The following is a 24,421-nucleotide window of genomic DNA, read 5'->3' on the forward strand; positions in this document are numbered from 1 at the left end:
GTAAAATCATTTAAAAATATTTATTTAATACAGACAACAGAGAAATATTATTATTATTTAATATAGGCAGTTAGAAAAAAAGTGGGCCGTGGCAAGTAGTAACACCACACTTTGTCAACCCTGTATGTTGCAATACTGATACAGAACTGCACAGCAGCGCAGCTGGAGAGCAAAACGGTGAGAGTGTCGCTGTCCTCAGCCAACCATAGCAACTGAACAAGTTACAAACAGGCAGCAGACATGAGTTTCCTCATTACGTTTAAGTTATTTTCATCAAGAGAATCTGAGAAAAGAAAGTATAATTACTTATAAAGTTACAACTAAGTACCGTAAGAAGGTAGTAAAAATATATTTTTATTACGAAATTTGAAAATGAACTAAATACGGGACATTTGGGTGTCCCTAAAAGGTCAGTATGGGACAGCGGACAAAATTATCAAATATGGGACATGTCCCGTATATAAGGGACGTCTGGCAACCCTACATCAGTCTTAAATGCACTTCCTCTTAATTTCCACTGGTGTCCTCGAGTATGTGTTTCACCGTTAAGTTGAAAGAATGCTGCTGGATCTACTTTATCAATGCCTTTGAGCATTTTAAATACCTGGATTAGGTCACACGCAGTGAGACTAAACAAGTTTAACTCCCTGAGTCTGTCATAGCAGGATGTGTCCTTAAGTCCCGGGATGCAACTGATTGCTCTGCTCTGTGCAGCTTCAAGCGTTGCTTTGTCTTTTTTGTAGCGTGGGGACCAGAACTGCACACAGGACTCCAGATGCAGTCTTACTAGTGCAGCCATGCTGTCCAGTTTCATTGTGAGTGTCTTGCCAAATAAATAAATGAAAAGAATGTCTCTCTTTATCCTTAAGCACAAACAGGCCTAAATTCGTCCAGTCAGACAGTTAAACAAAAGAAAGTAAAAAAGGGTTGGCAGCTCCAGCTACTCTGCTGCCAGTCCGGAAGTTGCCCGTTTTTATTGTGACTCGACCAGAAGGGACGGAGCCTAAAGGCCAGTGCTATGGGTCTTCCTTAGGCTGCCACTTGGAACTGCAGGTGAAAAGGAAGACAATGTTAGCGGCAGTGCCCTCTATTGCTCCAGTGTGGTACTACATACTTCAACAGAGCAAGGAAGGTGATCCACAGGCACAGATGCGTGACAACTGTAAGGCATAGTGATGATAAACTGAACTAATGTTTGTGTGATGGCTAGAAATTATATGTAATAGGCAACTAACGTGGTGTTTAACAAATAAACCTACATACCTAAAAGCAAAGTTTATGCTGGCACAGCAGGTACAGTGGGCACCTCCCAGCACCAGAGTCCTTCTCTGTTCCTGATTTAGTGGACATCTGCTCTGTGAAGTTTGTTCGGTTTTATGTCCAAGTCACATTTTGCCAGGAATGTTGTTTGCTTCTAAATTTGCAGACGTGTGACTTCCACATACAAAGCAAACACACTTGAAGCTGAACGAAGGTTCCAGGTGCTTTATAGATGACAGGGATAACGGTGCTAAAGCTACTGGCACCATGCTGTCCAAAAACAGATACTGTATGAATGAATATGCAAATAATAAATAACATATCTCCTGTTATTACCATTTCATCATTTGCTATTATTTTTCAAATCTGTTTTCACATGCTGTAGGGATTAGATTGAGGTCATTAAGCCTCTTTAATGTTCATTAAAGGCCACTTAAAGAGGTTACTGTCTGGGATGCCATCATCTTGTTGTAATGGCTTTGAGAATATCATTACAGCTGAAGTTCATTTTGACATATTATAGAAATGATGAGTTATTTATATAAAAGCTACAATCAGGGCATGAACTAATGTTAAGCCACAAACATGGAAAATTAAAAAAACAACAGTAGAATGCTATTTTGTTTGTTGACTTGTTTAAGGGTTTATTAAGCACTGACTAGAAATCAACAAACATGTATCTCATAACACCTTCCGTGTTAGGGTCCCTTCATATAAAGAGCAGCAGCCAACAAACAACTTTTACATTGTATAGTGCTTTTGTACACAATGCAATATTTTTTACTTACCTCATATCATCTTTACATAAAGAGCAAAATCCACTGAAGAGCCTTCATTGTATATAGTGCTTGTCTTTAGGGAGCAGTATTGCTACTTTATGAGCATCATCAAACAAAGAACCTCATTTTATATAGTGCCTTTGTATAGTGAAGCACGATTTATGGAAAGATCCTGCATTTTATGTAGCCCCTTTCCTTGCTAAGCAAACAAGCAACATATTTTATATAGCACATGTGTGCACTGAGCCCCAAAGAATGAAGATGGAGCACCTCATCAAAATGTGGAAAAAGTGAAGGCCGTTTTCTGAAGGCCCTGTATAAAAAGAGCAACATCGATCCACCATCTGTTTTAGGGTACCTTTATAAAAACAACCTTTAAATTGTATAGTGCCTTTGTATACAGAACACAATGCAATATTTTTTATTCTACATCGTTATTGTAACATTATTGTAACTACCCACTGCGGTGGCGCAGTGGGTAGCGCTACTGCCTCGCAGTTGGGGGACCTGGGTTCACTTCCCGGGTCCTCCCTGCGTGGAGTTTGCATGTTCTCCCCGTGTCTGTGTGGGTTTTCTCTGGGCGGTCCGGTTTCCTCCCACAGTCTAAAGACATGCAGGTTAGGTGGATTGGTGATTCTAAATTGGCCCTAGTGTGTGCCTGGTGTGTGGGTGTGTTTGTGTGTGTCCTGCGGTGGGTTGGCACCCTGCCCGGGATTGGTTCCTGCCCTGTGTTGGCTGGGATTGGCTCCAGCAGACCCCCGTGACCCTGTGTTTGGATTCAGCGGGTTGGAAAATGGATGGATGGATCTTTATTGTATAAACTGAGCAACACCAACCAATCCCTTTATCTTATATAGCAACTTTAAAGCAATATTTTTATATAACACATTTTATATAATGAGCACTTGTATTGTTTGGGAAAGGGTAGATGTTTTACTAGACTAGATTAGATTAGATTAGATTAGATTAGATTAGATTAGATTAGATTAGATTAGATTAGATGTTACTAATCCCATGGGGAAACTGAAATGCATACAGCAGCAGAAATGTAAAAAACAAGAACATGGACTCACAGGACAAGTAATACAGCCAATCAATCGATTGATTGAGAAAGAAAGAAAGAAAGAAAGAAAGAAAGAAAGAAAGAAAGAAAGAAAGAAAGAAAGAAAGAAAGAAAGAAAGAAAGAAAGAAAGAAAGAAAGAAAGAAAGAAAGAAAGAAAGAAATTTTATGAGTTTATTTGGTGGAAGCATTCAATTGCCTGATAGCAGAGGGTAGAAATGACCTCCAGAGGTGGTGGAATGAGCCTGTGGCTCCAAGTGAGAGCCTTTTGGAGGCCATGGAAGGGATTTTTCATGAAGGCATCCAATTTTGCCTCCATTCGCTTTTTCACAACAGGTGTGTCAAGTGTGCCCAGGGTTCACCCTGTGATGGAGCAGACTTTCCTGATACGTTTGTTCTTCCAGGAGGCAGCAGTGGCTACTATGGACTGATAGAACATTTCCAGCTGCTCGCTGTACATTTCAAAGACCTGAGTCTCCTTAGGAAGTCCTGTCTGTGCTGGTTCTTCCTGTGCAGTGTTACTGTGTTGTCAGACCAGTCCAGTTTCTAGTTTATATGACCCCCCCCCCCCCCCCCCCAGGTCCTTGTAGCTCTACACCACTTGTTTGTCTTCCCCTTGAGTGGTGACTGGTTTGAGAGGCTCCTTGGCACATCATAGAACCACCACCATCTCCTTTGTCTTACTGATGTCGAGTTGCTGGTTGTTGTCCCTGCACCACAAGACAAAGACCTCCTTGACTTTTCTGTCCTCCTACTCATCTCATCACTATTAATGCAGCCTATGTAGCAGTTTTCTGTAGTGAACACCATCCATTATATAATGCTAGTATAACCGATAACAAACAGTGTCCAGTGAAGAACAATCATTTATCTCACAAAATTTACTTTATGGACCACCTTCCTATTGCAAATCACCATTCAACAGGACAATGGCTCTAAAGAAAAAGCAAAGGTAACACAAGAGTGGCTTTCCTTGAGTGTCCTCAACAATGCTCCATTTTATGTAGCGTTCTTCTATGATGAACACTGTCCAATAAACCTTCTGAACTTCTTATAATGTCTTTTGACACGAAATCCGTCCCCATACACTTAAACGTATTTTTATTGTGATCTTCACTCCGTTTAAATGACTCACTCCAGGGGAAACTGTGAGGTAAAGGTGTCATCTTTGGAGAAGGGTCTAACTGCAGCCTGCAATACCTATGACATAGGTCAGGTAATGTCCACAACGTCAGTCACGAAACACTGTTTGAGTCAGATAACTTTCCCACAATCCTAATCTTAACCATAGTGTAACGGGGCTCTGATGTTAACCATAGTCTAATGCGATGGGTGTTCCGTGATGTTGGGGCATTACACGACTGACCCCATAGATATCGAGATCTGCAATTAAACTCTTTTGCGTCTTTGTGGTGTACGGTCCAATACCTTCGCCACTAGGGGGTGCAGTGCCTACCAGTTAACTTCCTCCCAGTGCAAGTCTTCCAGGTTACACAAATAAATTCATTTTATTCTTTCTTCTCAGCTGAAATAACAAGTGCAACAAACGTTTCATTGGTTTAGTGGTTTGCCCTGGCATTTGTAACATTTGTGTCTGTGGCTTGTTTTGTGTGTGTCTGTTTTCTCTGTAGTGTTGTAACAACACGATGATTTTTGGCTGTCAGATGCCGCATCCAAAAATTCTATCACACGGGTGTTATTACAACATCGTTTGTCATTTAGTTTAGTTGTTAAAAATGCAATGCTGTCAAAAATCTGTGACATGGCTGAATTATGATTATGAATAACATGCGTGCTTTTGTGTTTTTGCGCCTCCCTTCAAGCCTGCCACTCCTGACTCTGACAATTTATGCTCACCTCCCCCACAGATCCGGTAGCAGTTCAAGATGGGAAGAACGGCGCCCCCGGCGGGCGAGCTTCGGCGGGCCTGCTGATGACACTCTGCATGCAGCTGCTGCTCACGTTTTGATGCAAAGCCATCACCAAGGGCCAACATCCAGATTCGGTCAATTCTGTTTTTTGTTTTCCTTTTTCTTTTTCTTTTTTTCAGCAAGACAGACTTTTGCACAACATGTGCTCTGGCAACCCATTTTTCGGTTTGAATATTGCAGAAACAGTTTTTTTTTGTTTTTTATTTTGTGGAAGCCAATGTACAGAGATATGTTACTGCCCTCTCTGTTGCTGCAGTTCAGTGTCCCGTTCTAAAAAAAAAGGCCCTCCAAAAAACGGGGATGTCTTGTTGTTGGGGAAGGATGTGTTGTTTATTCTTATTGTTATTATTTTAATTTCCTTTTTTTAAAGTTCTGGTTGGTTTTATTGTCCTCTTTGGTTCTATCTCAGTCTTGAATGCCACTCTGACATATGCAGCAAGCAGGCTACTAATATGATATGTATAAAGAAGTTATAAATGGTGGTATTTTTGGTGATGCGTGCTCTATTTCTTTTTGGTAATATGATGAAATTTTTTCAGAGAATATAGATTTTGAAAATATAATTATATGAATATTGTTGCTACTAGAGTACACTTTCCATAGCAGTAGCCGATTTAAAGGGGTATATTGCCGACTTGGTATTGGTTTGCTACTGACACAAAATGATAGACATTATTGAACTAACCAGTGCTCGCAACTCAGGGCTAATGGGTAAAAATCCACTAGCAACATTACTCTTCTTTTCTATTTTTATTTCTTTCTAGCAAGAAACAAATGCATTTGGTAATTCATGAAAAAAAAACAACGTAAATGTAATGCAAAGCTACTACAATATATGTCAATCTTTATAAAAACTGAAAGCTTGTATGTATATATTGTGATGGAGGACCCTTGTGTGCCCCTGCAGATAGTTCTTCCAGAGCATCCTCTCTATCTACAAGGCTTACCAAAAACCTTACATGTTCAAATGAATATTAAGTTTTTTTGCCCAAAAAACTGACAAAATGAAGGGATGACCATAGCGTGAACACATACCAAGCACAAATTCTGGCTCCTTTGGTCTGCTAGATTGCCCACCTTTAAACTCTGCTGTCTGCCCATGTATTTCTGTTTTCCTTCTAGTGAAGTCTTTTCCCGCCTTATGTCTCCTAACTCTAGACTCAATCAGTGTGTTAACAAACACCTTAATAACCCGGCCATTCACAGAATCACGGTTTCAAAAATGCCATGTATGCCCTTGTTCTTGTTAAAGAAACTTGAATATTGGTCTTTCAAAAACTGCGTTAATAAACACAGATTTCTCTGTGAGTAACGTGGTTATGTGGCCATTTTGTAGCCTGCACATGTCCGTTTTATTCTGTTAGCCTACGCATGTTTTTGCTTCTCATGTGGATAAAGCAGCCACGGGTTGAAAATGGTGGAAGCGTCCAAATAGATCATTCAAATGCATTGGTTGTTCTCAATAGTCCTTCTCCTGGTTGGAATCACCTGTTTCAGTATTTCAGAAATCACTAAATATATGTTGATGCTGTATTATAATGATAATAATAATACATTTTATTTATATAGCACCTTTCCCATGTGTACAATGCTAAGCGCAGCAGCACAATCTCGGGAGACACAGACTCCATGCTTGTTTTCAGATTCACGGTTACCATTGATGATGTTTAACGATTTTTTTGACAGAGCGTTTTGCCAAAGTACTAAATAAATGGACTCACGCATATAAATGGGATTTTAAGAAAGCAGGTTTCTGCTTTAACTGGGTCACTGATTTCACCCCGCTGTTTTTTCTGTGCATATAAACACACTCAGTGATCAACTAATGCTAGCGATACACTGTGTGATCTTATGGCTGATTTGCAGTCGTCGACTGATTTTCTGAGTCGGCTTAAATTTCATCTTCATCAGCCATCTTTTCACATGCAGTATGACAGGGGTTGCGATGTCTGATTGCATCATTTGATCGTGCTGTCATACGGTTGGAAGAGATCCGGTCATGTGTCGGCTGTTGTGTAATGTGAGCAGTCTCATGTGTACTGACTTTGCACATTGGGTATTGCCTTTGTCAAGCTCATTTTCTTGTTTTTGATTTTAAAGAGCTGGCTATCATATAGCAACACACATACGAATAAATGGCCTATTAAAAATGTATCTTAGGAAACATTTGCAGAAGGACCTAAACACACACACACACACACAATGGTAAAGTACATGGACAATGTATCTCCAGTTCTTTCTGTAAAGTAGACACAAATCACATTTTCCACACCTTCCCAACACTCAACGTGTTCAGTTATGTCTTTTCCTTTTTTTGTAGTTTCAGAGCACAGTACTTCAAGAGTCAGTGTTGCAGCACTTTTCTTTGTTGACATCATGAGAAGCCTGCGGCAGGCCATATTGTCTTTTGAATAGCTTTATTTCAAACTGTCAATGGTTACAACTGTCCGTCAGAGCCATGTACACATGTAGCCTGATCTCCCACATTGTGGCGTGTCAATCGGAATGAAACGTGTTTCTACACTTTGAGCACATACTGTATATGACAGGCAACTCTATCGTACAGAGTGTATAGTCGTTTATAAAAATTACACGGTGTATGTGCTGCTTAACTGGGAGTAGCTTTTTCTCACCTACCCCACAGCTTTACGTTTTGAGGGCTTGCAGTTTCATTCTTTCTGGGCCATCTACACTTTCCCAAGTGAAGATCCCCTTGTGCCAGCCAACAGGCCAGGGCTATCTAATATTTGCTCTCTCATTCTGGTGCCCATGCATCAACTACTTCCAGGGCATGCTTTGCAGCTGCTGGGATTTCTAAGTCCCACTTACCTCATGTGTGACTCTCTCAAATCAATTATCTTCTCTTTGGTCTTCATCTATCCACACTGTCATATAGAGGGCTTCTGTATTTACCAAATGGGACTGTCTCCTGGTGCACCTTCTCAGTCATGTAGAGGGGCACTCCATTTTCTAGTGTCACATCCACAATACCCATATTGGAAGGTAGATATGTAGCTCATTCCCTAGTATTAGAATACCCGCAGTAGCCCCTCTGCCCACACTGTTATGTAGATGCATTGCCAATGAATAACCACCTACTAGTAATCTTCAGTCAATCCATTCTAGCATGCAGAGCAGCTCTCAATCCACCACTAATCCCCAGTAGTCCACACATAAGCCTCCTGAAGTTACCAGTGTTAGCCTACCCTGCTGGTGGCCCACGTATAATCGCACTATAAATTAAGGAGCTCCGGATTTGTCCCTTGATTGCCTTCATTTTTCCACACAATCACGTACAGGGTGTCATATAGTAGAGTAAAAATAATATGTTGTAAAGGGGGTTAAGGCCTCCAAATAACCATAAAACAAGCCAGGACCTTCAGTGGCCTGCCCAGAACAAGCTCGCCCAGAGAGTTCTACCTGCAGGCTGTGGCTTACACAGGCCTAACAATGGGGTGCTTACTTTTAAATTTCAACAATATGAAGAATGTCCCAAACTTTGCAAAAATGTTTCACAAGGGAGAGAGGAACCGTGAAACAATCCAAGTGGAGAATCTTTATAAATTATAATACTTATGGAAGATCAAATGCTCAAAAAAAGGGCAATATGGAGGTGAACAAGTCCTAATAGGCAAATACAAGAGTGCTTCCTGGTGCTCCACCCTCACATGTGGCAGCACATTTAAAGTAACAGTACAGAATTAACAAAACTAACTGAAATAACATGAAAGCATGAAAAAGTCCTAATCCAAAATTAACAAACACAACAATAAAGCCCTTTGGGACAGATCAGTTTTACACTAGAAGGTGAGGTGAAGTTATTATTACTATTATTAATTTTATCGTTCATATCAGTAACCTTTTACGAACCACACATTTATATCTTAGTTAAAGATTACGGAGGAATTTATCTTCTATAAAACATCAGTAAAAAAATAAACCAAGGTTATAAACTAATCCCTTGTGAAAAGCCATGTCAGTAAAACTGTCATTTGAACGATACGGACAGGACTAAAGTTACAGAGATCGTCTGGCAATAATTACTTTACCCAATGCCTGAAGTGAAAAAAAAGACCTGCCAGCAAGAGTGGTGTTTGGGGCTGGCAAGTGGGGCAACCACCTCAGGCCCCGCGCCTATGGGGGCTCCACTTTTGAGGTCCGTGTGTCCGGATTTGTCAAGTTATAATCTCCAGTTTTATTATGATAAAGTCTGCGTGTTATCTTCCAAAAATTTAGCTGAAGACTGTAATGAGAAAATCTGGTGTATGTTAACATTAACTTCATTAAATTCGCGTCAAGTTTATACAGTCCACACATACCGGTAACAGCATTTGATGTAACCAGCCCCGCGTTATGTTAGTCAACCCTAGGCCCCGCACACCCCTAAGAACGCCTCTGCCTGCCAGTACACCATGTTGTGCATCCTGAGTAATGGGGTGGGTGGTTTGGTGAGGCGGGGTATTCCTTGAGATATCAAAAGGCATGCTGATATATACAATTTATAATGAAACATATTGTCCCCGGTCTCATTTGGAGGTGTGATCGGATCTATTGTTGGTATAAATAAGGATTTCTAATATGGTCCAAGATGACGCTTCACACCTGCATGCATACATTAAATACTGGTACTCCTAAGGCAAGCCCGGGGAAGTGGGCGTATTGGCCCACTTCATGAACTCGCCTTACCCCATGTCTTGATGTAACATTAATCCCATCCAAATAGGGCTTAAAAAGTACTGAGGACCACCAGTAATAATTATTTTATCCACCTCCTGGTGTAAAACTAACTGTGACGGAATTGGCCATAACACAGAAAATAGAGAGAAGGCAGAGGAAGAAACTCTGGCTGGAACACACTAAAGGGGCACACAATGCACAAATATGATACTGCTCCGTGGTGACCTCCATATATCCTTTCCATTTTGTACACAAGTTCTCATTTCCTCAAATTGAGGCCCTTCCATTATCACGGCAGAGTTAATGAGCTCTTAATTTATCAGTATACCTTATTGCTGTCCTAGTTGCTGCCACATGGCTGCACTATCTTCACCCATGTAAAGAGGCTCCAGTTTGAGATTGTACCCCAGAGGCCACTATTTAGGGTGGAGTGGTGGCTATGGGGCTAAGGATCTGCACTGGTAACTGGAAGGTTGCCGGTTCAAATCCCTGTTACTGTCAAAAATTAACCTTCTCTGCTGGGAACCTTGAGCAATACCCTTAACTTGCAATTGGTCCAGAGGCACTGTACAATGGCTGACCCTGCGCTCTGAATCCCAGGGGTATGTGAAAACGAATAAATTCCTAATACAAGAAATTTTATAAGACAAAATACTCACAGTATAATTCAAACAAGCTCTCAATTCACCCATGTGAGCCTGACCTCTGGTGGCCCCTATATATTTATCCTGTCATGTGAAGGGGCTCTTAACACTAGAATTACCAGAGCCTATGAAAAAACTCGTAGATCCGGCCCACCTTAAATCGCTTCTTAAATCCGTTCACACCTCTCCGCCAGCGTCTTTTGTCCTCTAAATGTGCTGATAAAGACATGCTGCCAGCAGCCGGCTATTCCATCCCCCCATCGACTTAGAACATGCACGAACTTCTCCCAGTTCATGCCTTGATTGACTATCTGGTAGTGAAGTGGAGTTTTAGAGTGGAAATAATAGATCGTTATTTGGAACACACGCATTTCATTTGTGTTCCGTTTCTACAGTAATCTGTGTAAACACATTGTTAAAGCAGAAACTTTTTCCATACATCCATCCATTTTCCAACCCGCTGAATCTGAACACAGGGTCACGGGGGTCTGCTGGAGCCAATCCCAGCCAACACAGGGCACAAGGCAGGAAACAATCCCGGGCAGGGTGCCAACCCACCGCAGAGAAACTTTTTCATATTTTAGTAATAAATGTTACAAAATGTAGGCATAAGTCACAAGTGTATTACTGCCCTGATGGACCCATACAGCCACGTTAACATGTACATAGATGCTATATCTTCCAGTTTGAGATGGTGGCCCTCATATATCCTCGCCATCATGCAGAAAGACTGTCAGTCCAACAATGTACAGTAGGTTTCCTTCACATTTGGCCAATGTAGAGCCCCTCCAGTCCTGTGCCACTTTTATCTGCTGGGCCACCCATTACAATATATATATATATATATAAATACATAGACAGTATTTATATTTAAAAGTCTGGAAATGGTCTGAATGGATGTTTTTGTAGGTCTCAAAAATGTATTTGCTTTTGTTCTTTGCAAATATGTATTAACAAGTACCTCCTGACTATCATCTTAGATTATATATATTTATTTCTCTCAAAAAGATGTAGACGTACATTAGGAAAATTAAAAAAAAGAAAAAAAAAACTCATTATGAACAGATTTTTTTATTTGGTATAATAACAATAATTGGGACGGACAAGCCTGCCGCTTTCACTTTGCATGGTGGGTAACAGTTCGCTTGATGTCACCAAGTGACTGTCTTTGTCAGCCTAACATACTGAGCTGAGATGAACTTCTATTGTGACAACAGGATTAGAGATGTACGTGTCGACGTCTTTTTGAGGTACCTTCCAGCATATATAAGGACAATACTTGGGTTTATATCATTAATATATTAAGGATTTAAATTTGGTTTGACATCATCAGTATCACTGTTTTATAACATGTCAAGAATGAAAACAAATATTAAAGAATGCATTTTCTTCATGTACTTAAATGTGACAGTATTAAAGATAAATTAAGATAATTTCAACAAATTCCTTTTGATACAAATATTTGATTCCTTCTCCATTATAAATGGATACCATAAACCTTTAAGCCCATAACTGTAATCTGTCATTGGTTTTATTTCAAGCTACAGGAGCTTCCGGATTCCATAAATGACAATACTTGATTAATGTATATAAGAAAAAAATCATAATAAAATTAAAATGAAAAGACCCTGTTTAGTACATTCTTGAATTTAAAGCCCTGCACCTTGAGTTGGACTTGACTTATTTTTGGAGTGCCCCCACTGTGACCGTCTTCCAGGTTGTCTTTAGTTGTGTTATTTCTGATTTCACAGCCGTTTATGCTCTTCACCTGGGTGACAGTGTTGGTTTTTCTTCTGTGGTTTCAAGGCCAGCTCTAGCAAATATGCTGCCCTAGGTGAAGCTGTAAATGACGGACAACCACACCCTTTGCTTTGAGTGGAATCATCACTGCCAGACCTGTACATAGAAACCTGGAGAGATGAGAGAGGAACCAGGCCTGAGGAGAGCAAAATATGGAGGGTTTGGATACCAAACGGTGAATTTACAATATCAGAATGTCAACAGGGGCACTTGATTACTTATAGCAATATCTCTTTACAGGGCAGTTTTGAAAATTGTTAAAGAAGTAAGTACACTCCATTGAAACCGTTGACTTTTTCGACATAGTTGAACAGATAAACATTACATGATAATGTAAACAGTGCCTACAGATAAAGGTGACATACTTGAACAAATGACAGAAATAATTGACATGGTGTATGCATTCTCATAATCTAAATTAACAAAAATGAATATTTGTCATGTTTATCACCACTTCAAAACCACCAAATTAGAATCAGGTGTTCCAGATTAGGTGCCAATGACTAGAGCCTCCTTAGGGAATATGTAGGTAGACCACGGATATCGAGGTTCTGCTGTTCTCTTTGCTATTGAGGTGTGTGGCGTCATCATGCCAAGATCAAAAGAGCTCTCTAAGGCCCTCAGAAAGAAGGTTTGGATGTCTATGAGTCTGCCAAGGGGTTTGAAAAGAAATCAGACATTCCACGGTTAGGAAAATCATCTACTAATGGTGTAGATTTCAAATGACCGCTAATTTGTTCAAGACTGGCCAAGCAAATTTAGTCCAAGATACTCAAAGAAGTCTCAGAGAGCCCCAAAACTTTAACCTGAGGTCTGCAGGTAATCCTCACAAAAGTTGGTGCCAAAGTGCATGCATCAATAGTCAGAAAGAATTTCAGAAATTTGACAAACATCCAAGGTGTACCAGGAAAACCCAAAAAGAACATTAGAGAATGACTACAGTGAGCAATTGTAACATGTAGGCAGAGACCAGGCCATCAGTGTGCACAATGTGCTCTGGACAGATGAATCAGAGGTACAGTTGGTAGGCTACAGAAACAGTAGACATGTTTGGTGCACAGTGCTTCAGGAGAACATCCTCAAACCAACTGTGAGGCATGGCAGTGAAAATGTTCTGCTTGGGCAAAGTCACCAAGTCAACTATGAAATCTGGATCATATCAGTTTGAGGAGAATGTGAGGCTGTCTGCCTAAAAGCTGAAGTTGAACTGAAAATGAACTGAAGCACACTAGGAATTCCACCAAATGAAGAAATAGAGTGTTATGGGCTGGCCTAGTCAAAGCCCTGATTTGAAATGTTTTAGGGGATTTGAAGCAGGCAGTTCATCCAAGAAAATCCACAAATATCTTGCAACTGAAGAAATCTGCAGGGAGAAGTGGTGAAAATTTCACTGAGTCGATGTCACTTACGGAAAACACCCACAAGAAGTCATTCCTGCTAAAGGGGGCAAAACCAGCTTCTGAGGCCAAGGGTGGGCTTACATTTTCCCCAGTAGACCATTACATTTATTGATATTTTTGTTGAATGGATGATTGTAAAGGCAAATTTTATTTGTGTTTTTATTCAAGTATATCACCTTTATCTGTTTGCCTGTTCAAATATGTTGAAAAAACCAACAGTTTCCTTGGGGTGTACTGACTTTTTTGTGACTCTACATGCTTGAGGGGTGCCATTTCAGAAAACACAGAGGAACTGAACTGCATCAGCAGGCTTTAATTATTTAGTTTTGTTGCAATTAATATTTCTTTAAATAAAAAAAAACACATTTATATCACATGATCAAATTACCACTCAAATTCTAACTATGACCTGCAGCTCTGTATTTAAACCGCAAGCCTAACAGGTAGTTTACAATGATGGTGACAATCTAATTATAATCTTACCAAAATGCAGCTCAATAAACATATGCATTTAATTTAGGCTACTGAAAAATATTGACAAGTAATCACAAAATCCAACGAAATTGAAGTATAATGAACGTCTTCAAACATTTACACACAATTCCTATGCACATTATTCTTACTGATGTAGATAATAATAATAATAATAATAATAATAATAATAATAATAATAATACATTTTATTTATATAGCGCCTTTCCCATGCTCAAGGCACTTAAGATAGATAGATAGATAGATAGATAGATAGATAGATAGATAGATAGATAGATAGATAGATAGATAGATAGATAGATAGATAGATAGATACTTTATTAATCCCAATGGGAAATGCACATTCTCCAGCAGCAGCATACTGATACAATAAATAAATATATTATATATATAAATGTATGCAAATAATGGACTCTTACTCTCAAATCAGTGCACGACCTGAGAGAGTTGTTTATAGTGAGAGATGCACTATGGAAAACTTTTTTAGTAGGCCAAGAGCGAATGTCATAGATGGTGTCGAACAACAGAGAATGATATTTGCGAAGTTTTAATTCACATGTTAATGTAAGCCCATTGGGTGGTGATTTGTAGTTTGAATTAAATCAGCATTTAGCAGTCAGGAGTTGCAGTCCTGTTGCTTTTTTTGATCACTGCATTTTATTTTGCCATGTCTGTGTGTCCTACACTACCCCAATTTCAGGATTATTATACTTTTTTTATTAGAACTTCTCAAAAGAATGACAAGAGAGCCACAAAAAGGTTTGAGATAGCCTCCGGTGTACTTGAAGCCGGCTGTAAAATGGGTAAATAAATTGTACAGTAGTGTACAGACTAGAGTCCTGACTTGGTGACGTACAGATGGTGGTTTTAAAGTAAGGCGGAGGAAGCAATGTCATCGTGGTCAGGACCGGAAGTGGCGTCCTCAGAACCAGAAGTGATGTCTTCGGGATTGGAAGTGTCATCATCAGGGCCAGGAGGAATTTCCCGAAACTGGTCTGCAGTGGAAAGAGAGAAAGTATTAGCACACTCTGCACCTAGTCTGGCGTGGAATTACTCTCATTTGAACACTTTAGCTGCCTCTCATGCGCACGTGTGTGACAAACTATTGTTATTACTATCATTATTGTTGGATTATAATCTACTAGACAAATTACCTGTCAAAAATAGTTATTAGAAAACATTTAAATGTATACCTTATGCACCTTTTTGAGATATCCTCGTGCCCGGCACTTCCTCTCTGGATTGTATTTCCGTAAAGCCTGCTTTTATACTTTACAATTTAAAGGCGATTCTCAGCATGCATCCTAATAATAGGACTTTTTCTTGTTCCGTATTTGAAAAAAGAACTCAAAGGAAAGTGTTTTTGTACCGTGGAGGAAGTCAAAGAAAAATCGCTGCAGGCCTTGGACAACGTTCCTCTTCAACAATTCCAAAAATGTTTCCACCAGTGGGAAAACCATTGGGACAAGTGCATTCATTCACATGGAGAGTACTTTGAAGGAGACGAAAGTTTCAGTAAGTAAAAATTATTAAAACTTTTTTTTTCAATTCCGGTTATTTTTGGGTGCCCCCTCATATATACATACTGTATATACTCGTGTATAAGTCGGGCCTTGAAACCCAAAAAATCGATCATAAAATCAGACCCTGACTTATACGCCCATTCAAAAATGCGACACTTACATATTTTTTTTAAATCTTCTTGCCTCCTCCAATCTCACATCAGTTTCTCAGACACATCGAATTTTGTTGCAGCAGCGCAGTTACCAATTTCTTTCACTACTTCAGCGACGTTTAATTTAAAACCAGCTTCATATTTTCTTCCGATCGAACGCTCCATTGTAGATAAGGGATGCTCTTACAATAAAGGTGCATGAGGGTGTGAGATACAAAAAACACAAATCAGTACAAACATCGCTTCGGAATAGTTCGGGTATTACAGTGTGGTCATGTAGGCAGAATACATACCGTCTTTTTCCGAAAATAAGACACTGTCTTACTTTCTTTTTTGGTCCAAAATACGCACTAGAGCTTATTTTCGGGGGAGGACAAAAATAAAAGTATATTTATATATTTTTATTTAATATTTATTTATTTTACACAGAATACAGAAATTAAAATTTATTCAATTACAGTCATGTCATCTTCTTCTGGAACATCGTCATAAATCAAGATTTACACCCCTGGAGTCTTCCACAATTCCCTTTTTGTACTCGACGGAATAGCTCTTTCGTTTTGTACTCATTTTAACTGCGGTTAAAAATTATTCACTTTATAAAAAATAAAATTACGTATGAGGAAATAATCAGACTTACAAGACTGAAATGAACAAACGTTGTATCTGCACTGTCGCTCAATGTAGACTGCTGCCTTAACGAACAATTATTTATAGTGTGCGCCAACGACGCGTTCCGTCGCATTCCGCATATGCATGCCCCCCTCCACCCCCTCCCCACCTCATTCGACCATACTCTGCGATACGCGCGACGCAGTACAACACAGCAGAGCAGAGCGGATACAATATTTACGGTATGTATTCATGCTGCCTTATGTTGTATTTTTAAGATAAATTCCAAGAATTAATTTGAAACGAACTGTAGAGGTAAACAATGAATTTCTCGGAATATTTTATTTCAAACATTTCTCTGAAATACGAGTATTAGGGAAGCTAAACATACTTAATAAATCAACAGCATTTTTTAACGAATTCTTTTTTTCACATTATTTTAACTAGGGCTTATTTTCGGGGGAGGGCTTATATTACAAAAAGTTCCGAAAATCTCGATAGGGCTTATTTTCGGGGGATGTCTTATTTTCGGAAAAAGACGGTAGTAAAAAAAAAAGGCAGTGTCCTATATGGTTACTCTCTCAGGTGGGCATTAGCATATCATAATCTCTTGGACCAATAGCGTGAGTTTTCTGCATTCGAATTAAACAACCGACATTATAAAAATCAAGCCCCGACTTATCAGTGGGAGAACTTATCCGTGAGTTTATACAGTAAATATACACAAAACCCACACAACATTCACTAAATTTACATAAGACACACAACACAAAGTTTGAGATTAAATGGCTTTAACTGAGATACGCTGTTGTGATCATGGAATGTCAGTGTTGTGAACAGTTAATCAATGGGTAAAAGGGAGAGTGGGACGACAGCGCTATCCCAAAAATGATCAGGAGTCATTTCATTTCACTCTCCTCAAACGATTGGCTAGCAAGGTTGTAAGAAGGGTTTGTTTTAAAGGTGTGCAGATGGCCACCACACTAACCTTGTCCTCAGTCATGGTGGATGAGTCACTGATCTCTTTAATTTCAGAGCTTCCTTTCCCATTTCGATTACTTATTCCTCAAAAACACACAAACTTGGCAATTCCATTGGATTTCTCCCTCTGGGTTTGACTTCTTTCCTTCTTTTTGTATTTAGCGGCCTGACCTCTGATTGGCCATTGACCGGAGCAGTTCCTAACAGAAGCTTGGAAATCCCACCATCAAAGAACAATGCCATCCCACTTTCAGTCCTGGAATGAAGAAAGCTCCTACGTATTAAATGTGTGAGAAACCCTGGCAGTGACCAACAGCACACACACATAGGACAGACACTTAAACAATATATTCATGTGGAAGTGCTATAGTTGTTTGTAAGTCACAGTCTGTGACCCTCAAAATTCATCCCACTTCATCTAAATGGTAGAGCCTGCCCTGTATGGTTTTGTGACCAGGAATTTGTGCCACTCTCAAATGAACAGGGTGGGTGTCCCCCAGGTGCTTACAGCTGAAGACAGGCTGTTAAGTCAACTGCGGTTTCCTCTTCTGTGAAACTGCTCGTGTGTGATGGTCTCTCATATGGTGTGCGTCACATCATGAGAAGGTAACCCCTCTGCCTTGTGGAATAAGAGGGCAAATAAATACATTGCATCCCTTTAAAAGTCTCCATGGCTATATAGCACCCCTATAGACACCATCCAAAAGTCAATTGACCTGGAAGTTTCAGCCACAAAGAAAACTCCATCAGTTCTCATTGATACAGTCTCCTTCACAGCCCAGGCAAAGAAACAACCAGGAAACACGCACTGGAGTGTTCACGCTGTGATGGCTCAAGTGAAGTACGAGACACCAGCATCAGCAGGATCTTGTAAAAAGAAAAAGGTGATTATATGTGTCTGGAAAGAAACGAGGAGCAAACATGTCTGACGTAACCAAGAATTTCAATTCTAATTACCGGATGGATTCTTGTTTTTAATCCTTAGAGATAACAAATTGGAGTTTTGAAAGCACTTTATAAACAAGTGTTCCCCACAGATTCGCCAGAGGCCCCGGGTCTAAAATGAAGTGCTTGATAAAGTCCTTGAATAAAAAGCATTTAATGATGTGGTACGCTCGTAAAAATGATACAGTCATTGTTCATTACAAGCTAGAAATAAGGAAGGGTGCACTTAGAAATGGGAGAAATCAATGCTTTCCATTTGCTGGCTCCCCGCATCCTGCACCGAGCTCTCCTGACCGCCAGTTTATCTTCTTATCCAACAGAGGCCGCCACGTGTGACATCTGCAAATGTCTGCCTCTCGGTTTGGCTCATTATAGTTTTTTGTTTGCTTTCTTAATGGAGACAGGCTGTCTGCAAAAAGCACCCAAGACAGACAGTAGTTTCCATAGGCCATTTTCAGATCCCCACATATGTTTTGTCTTTTTAATGTTCGCCCTCCGCTCTTCTCTCTTGTTGAATTCCCCAAAGCTCCACTGCTTGTTTTATTAGCCTGCTGGAACACCTGCCTGCAGAACACGGACGCGACTTTTTACATTTGCCATTTTTAAACAGAGGCACAACAGTTAAAGCTGCTAAATTACTGCTCCAGGGGTCTCAGTTCATTGCCCAGGTTCTGCTTGTGTGGAGTCAGAAGGAAATGCACATTCATTGCTGGGTGGGCTTCGTCCAAGGATTCTGTTTTTTTCCAAAATGCCTGTCACATGCATGTTGTGTTCACTGGCCGTTCTAAAATGCCCACTAGGTTTGTCCAAGGAGAAGCCCGCCAGGGCATAGAGTCCCTTCCAGTTTTTTTTTTGTTATTATGGGAGTTCTTGCTGTCATGGTAGAAAGAAGGGATGAGTAGGTGGGAGGATGGATGAAAGTATTTCACAGCTTCTCAGAGAACAAATGTCTGCTTGATACTGGCAGTGAAATCCAATCAGGGATGCTGAGGCATGGAAGCATGGCGGAGGAGTTGGCGCTTGTGCTCAGGACTCATAAGGTCCAAGTCTGCTGTTGTGTCTGGCTTTGATGTCTGCCGTGGACTTGTTACAGCAGTACAAACTGGATACAACATACCGTACATTAAATAAAACATCACACAATTTCTGAAAGAACACACACAGAGGGTCTGCTCGGGCACTTGGCTGTGTGGATGAAAACTGACCTGAATCTAATGGTCCGGAACAGAAGATGAAGAGGAGTGACCGTGTCAGATGGCAGAGGTCTTTAATGGTGCTGTTTGTCTTTCTACGGCGCCATGTGGGGTATTTTTATTATTGTGTTATTAAGAATTACTTAGAAATGCTTTGAAATCACATGCCTCCCCCCCCCAACACATTTCATGTTCTGTTCAATGTGTCTTGATGTCTGGCTATGCAGAATGTCAAGCTTTTTTGTCCCCCCCCCCATAACCCCCCCCCCCCCCCCAATTTATGGCCCTCTAGACCTGAAAAAAAAAATAACTGTGGACATCCTGACAATAAAAAGTAATATATAGCAAATATTGACAGAAACATTTAAAGTTGTGAATGCCATATCAAATGACTCCAGAAGTACACCCCCTTAATGGGACACAAGGGGTCAGAGTTACTCCTTTGTACAAAACTTCAAAAAAAAATTTAAATCGGCTAATACAGGCATGTAGAGGATCAAACTGTGCAAGCTGGATTTGTGATTCACAGTCGCTCCTAAACCCCAGAGGAGGTTAGAAAAATTGATCAAATGTTTAAACTTCTACTCCAAAGAGCAAGACCAACATTTAGTGTCACTCTGAGATCCTTGAGCCAATTATGACTGTTCTACACTGAGACGCTTCACAAATATGGACACTGATCTCAAAATCATCGAGCTTGGATTACAAGTAAGACTGCCAACGTCTGCAGTGGAACTGAGGAGAGTTCCCCAAAATGTTTGGAATAACTGACAACCTGAGGACCTTCAGAACAGCATGATGGCGGGCCCTTGAGGAGGAGAAAGGGCACTCACACCAGACATTGATTTCATTTTTTTTTTTTAGTTGGTGTTGTTAAGTGCTGGCTGGGATTGGCTCCAGCAGACCCCCGTGACCCTGTGTTAGGATATAGCGGGTTGGAAAATGACTGACTGTTGTTAAATGCACTTTCTAGAAATTTTATTGACATTCACTATTCAGGGATAGATGTCAAGGTGGGATACCACTACAAGAAATTAGGGTCCACATCAATGACAGGTTGGACTGGTTTTGCAATACAGAGGAACTAAATAAGAAAGGGCAGAGCAGGCTTTTCTTTTTTAGGAGACTGAGGTCCTTTAATGTGTGAAGTGACATCCTCCACATCTTCTACAACTCTGTGATGGTCAGTGCAATTTTCTATGCTGTGGTATGCTGGGCTGATAACATCACTTCAAGAAAGGTCCACCGAATCAACACGCTAATTAAAAGGGCAGGCTCAGCTATGGGATACACTCTGGGACCCCCTGGAGGTCATAGCAAAGGAGAGAATGAAAACAAAACTGAGTGCCATTATGAACCATGCTACACATCCTCTCTCTGACACACTAACACTGACGACTTTTCATGGCCACATAGCATCAGCAGTGGATTTTGAACCTACAACCTCAGAGTCAAAAGCCTTACCCACTATGTCACTATCATATAGTGTCCAACACATCTATCTATCTGTATATAGTGCCTTTCACTTCTATCTATCTATCTATCTATCTATCTATCTATCTATCTATCTATCTATCTATCTATCTATCTATCTATCTATCTATCTATCTATCTATCTATCTATCTATCATATAGTGTCAATAACATCTATCTATCTATCTATCTATCTATCTATCTATCTATCTATCTATCTATCTATCTATCTATCTATCTATCTATCTATCTATCTGTCTGTCTGTCTGTCTGTCTGTCTGTCTGTCTGTCTGTATATAGTGCCTTTCACTTCTATATCTATCTATCTATCTATCTATCTATCTATCTATCTATCTATCTATCTATCTATCTATCTATCATATAGTGTCAATAACATCTATCTATCTATCTATCTATCTATCTATCTATCTATCTATCTATCTATCTATCTATCTATCTATCTATCTATCTATCTATCTGTATATAGTGCCTTTCACTTCTATCTATCTATCTATCTATCTATCTATCTATCTATCTATCTATCTATCTATCTGTCTGTCTGTCTGTCTGTCTGTCTGTCTGTCTGTCTGTATATAGTGCCTTTCACTTCTATCTATCTATCTATCTATCTATCTATCTATCTATCTATCTATCTATCTATCTATCTATCTATCTATCTATCTATCTAAAAGTATTCATACTTTTATTTTTTGAAGCATTCCTGCTTTGCAGCTTTTTTTTCACAAGTCCCTTGGACCTTTGCAGATTACTGTATATATAAAAATGTTAAAAGGTCATTTCCACGTTGAAGGAAAGAAGGTTAAATACACACCCTGATGAAGGGTGCACAGCCGAAATGTTGTGTTTACCTTCTTACATTTTTTGCGTGGTAATGACCTTTAACCTTTGTTTCCTTAGAAGATGCACACTGACCCAGCTCTATCCTAACAACCTATGCTGTATATGACAATATGTCTGCTCTTTAACAACTCCAGACCATTACATGTTACACATCTGCACACTCATTGTTTCATTTGTCTATTGTCCCATTTTATCACTGAGTCACAGGAGGCCAGTAGGGCAGGGTCCACCTGTGCATACACCTACACTATTGTCATTTACAGTGTACATCATCTCTCCTCTGTTGTCATTTTACATTTGGCTGAGGCAGGCCGAGTTCTTCAGGGCCACTCAGTGAATCAAAGACATGGGGTTTAGAGTCCAGTGTGTTAACAATGGCACCATCTACTACACAGCTGATGTGACACTAATCCATGGCAGAATACTTTCATGTATGAACCTCGACTCACTTAGCTAATTAGGATCTGCAGACATTTTTGGGGTTAGCCAACATAAGCTGTGAGCCCCCAGTTTGTTAAGATTAGATGGACTTTATTAATCCCATGGGGAAATTTCGATGCATGCACCTGCAGAAACACAAAAAACAAGAATAGAGACTCACAGGACAGAAAATACAGAGAATAAACCAATCAATCGATAAACAAATAAATAAGCAGAAAAGGACGGTGGAAATTTTTACAATCCTGCCTTCACTACTCTTATCATGGCAGCCATTGTGATGTCAACAATTCACAAGAGAGAGAAGCCCACCTTAATACAATAGTGGTATCCTCAGATGGGACTCGTTACTTTCAAATGTTACTACTTAATGGAGATGACTGAACAATTAGCCAATTAAATGAGAATGAAGAAGGCATTGTGTTCATGTTTGATAGTTGCTTAAGAGTTTATTTTAAACAAATTTCAAACTGAGGAAGGCTGTTTTAAGTGGTGTCAACTGCAGGCACTGTGGGTGGGATACCAACACCAGGGCTCACAGGGCTGGGGACCCGTCGCATCTTCACGGTTGTTATTTCACAAAGCTTTATCATTAACACACTTGCCTACTTGACATTGGAATGAAAAGGTTAATGGGGTTCTCATTCCCACAACTCCATAAAGTTTAATTATTACTTACATGCTTGACATATCTCATTGATGGTGGTCATTTTTAATTGGATTTAATTTAATTTCACTTGAGGGAGGCCTGATTTTTTTTTTTCCTCCAGGACCCATCATTTACATTTGCATTCCACTAATTTGCTTAGCAGACACTTTCATCCAAAGTAACTTTCAAAACAGGTCAACATAATTGAGTAAACATCAGGCAGGGGGACTGTTTGGGAACAAGTGTGACAGCACAAGGTGACAAAACTGATCATCACAAGTGAAGAGCAAAATACAATCAAGTTACAAGAACCTAAGAGCTAGCATCAGTTAAACAGAAATTCACAGAACAAGAGTCTTCAGACACATCTTAAATACATCGAAGGACACCAAAGTATGAGTGAAGGTGAGCAGTTCATTCCACCGGCTAGGAGCTACAGCTGAAAAGAGCCTGGATTGAGATTTGACACCTCGTCTCACCATTTATCAGCTGACATGAGTGATCATGAAGATGCACAGGACCTCATGAGTGTCTCTGTGGCTCAAAGACTACTCCGTAGGCAAGCATTGAGGATTTGAAGTTAATATGTGCTGCTACAGTCAGTTGAGTAGCAACCTAAAGAGAGGAGTGACATGTATGCCACTGCATTGTGAATTGCCTACATTGTCTTGGTGACACATGACTGTCAGCACAGAGCTGCAGTAGCCCAGATGTGACAAGACCAAAGTCTGGAGCAGAACTTGTGCTGCGTACTCCACCAGATGCAGTTTCATCTTGTGGATGTTGTACTGAGTGAATCTGCAAAACCAAAAGACCACTGCAACATGGGTCAGTGAAGGACAACTGGTGGCCTCACCAAAGCTGTGTACATCAAATTCTAGTTGCACCACTGCCTGTTTTACTACACTCCTGTGAACCAAGCTATCACAGATAATTTTTAATAATAATAATAATTTTTTGCATTTATATAGCGCTTTTCTCACTACTCAAAGCACTCAGCAATTGCAGGTTAAGGGCCTTGCTTAAGGGCCCAACAGAGCAGAGTCCCTATTGGCATTGACGGGATTCGAACCGGCAACCTTCCGATTGCCAGTGCAGATCTCTAGCCTCAGAGCCACCACTCCGCCCTGATGACACTCATGCTTACTTAAATTGTTCAAGGTGCACACCAAAAAATGATTTCTTCAAAAACACAACAGGAGACATCAGGAGGAGCACCTCCAGCCATTGATGATGATCCTGGGATGAACCTCACCTCATTGATTGCTACTGTACTGTGTTTATCTCCGCAGGGTAGTACATAGCAAAATGTAATTTTATTATTGCTTAATTTTATTTGATTATAATTTTATTTTAATAAAATAAATAGACTCATGGCTAATTAAGTGGATTTTCTTTCTTTCTTTCTTTCTTGACATAATGGAATGAAATGCTTTGCAGGTGAGCTTTATACCTTAAATATGATGCTTTCAGGCTCCTGAACTGTTCAGATAATGAATGAATGAATGAATGTTGAGAATCAGTCTAAAATAGTTCAAATGTCAATGCCA

General features: G+C 39.9%; 1 protein-coding gene across 3 annotated transcripts in view; it reads left to right on the forward strand.

The window, feature by feature from the left end:
• The window catches only part of LOC114658249 (neurotrimin-like), a 702,230-nt gene extending 691,868 nt beyond the window's left edge, over positions 1–10,362 (forward strand). For 2 of the 3 annotated variants that reach the window (XM_051931915.1, XM_028810397.2), the window contains one exon: positions 4,969–10,362. In XM_051931915.1, coding sequence (XP_051787875.1) covers positions 4,969–5,069 — 101 coding nt within the window. In that variant the 3' untranslated portion in view covers positions 5,070–10,362. The remainder of the gene's footprint in view (positions 1–4,968) is intronic. The other variant, XM_051931916.1, reaches the window with a different exon arrangement.
• Positions 10,363–24,421: the final 14,059 nt, after the last annotated feature.

The sequence above is a fragment of the Erpetoichthys calabaricus genome, chromosome 9, assembly GCF_900747795.2.
Source record: "Erpetoichthys calabaricus chromosome 9, fErpCal1.3, whole genome shotgun sequence".
Lineage (NCBI taxonomy): Eukaryota > Metazoa > Chordata > Cladistia > Polypteriformes > Polypteridae > Erpetoichthys > Erpetoichthys calabaricus.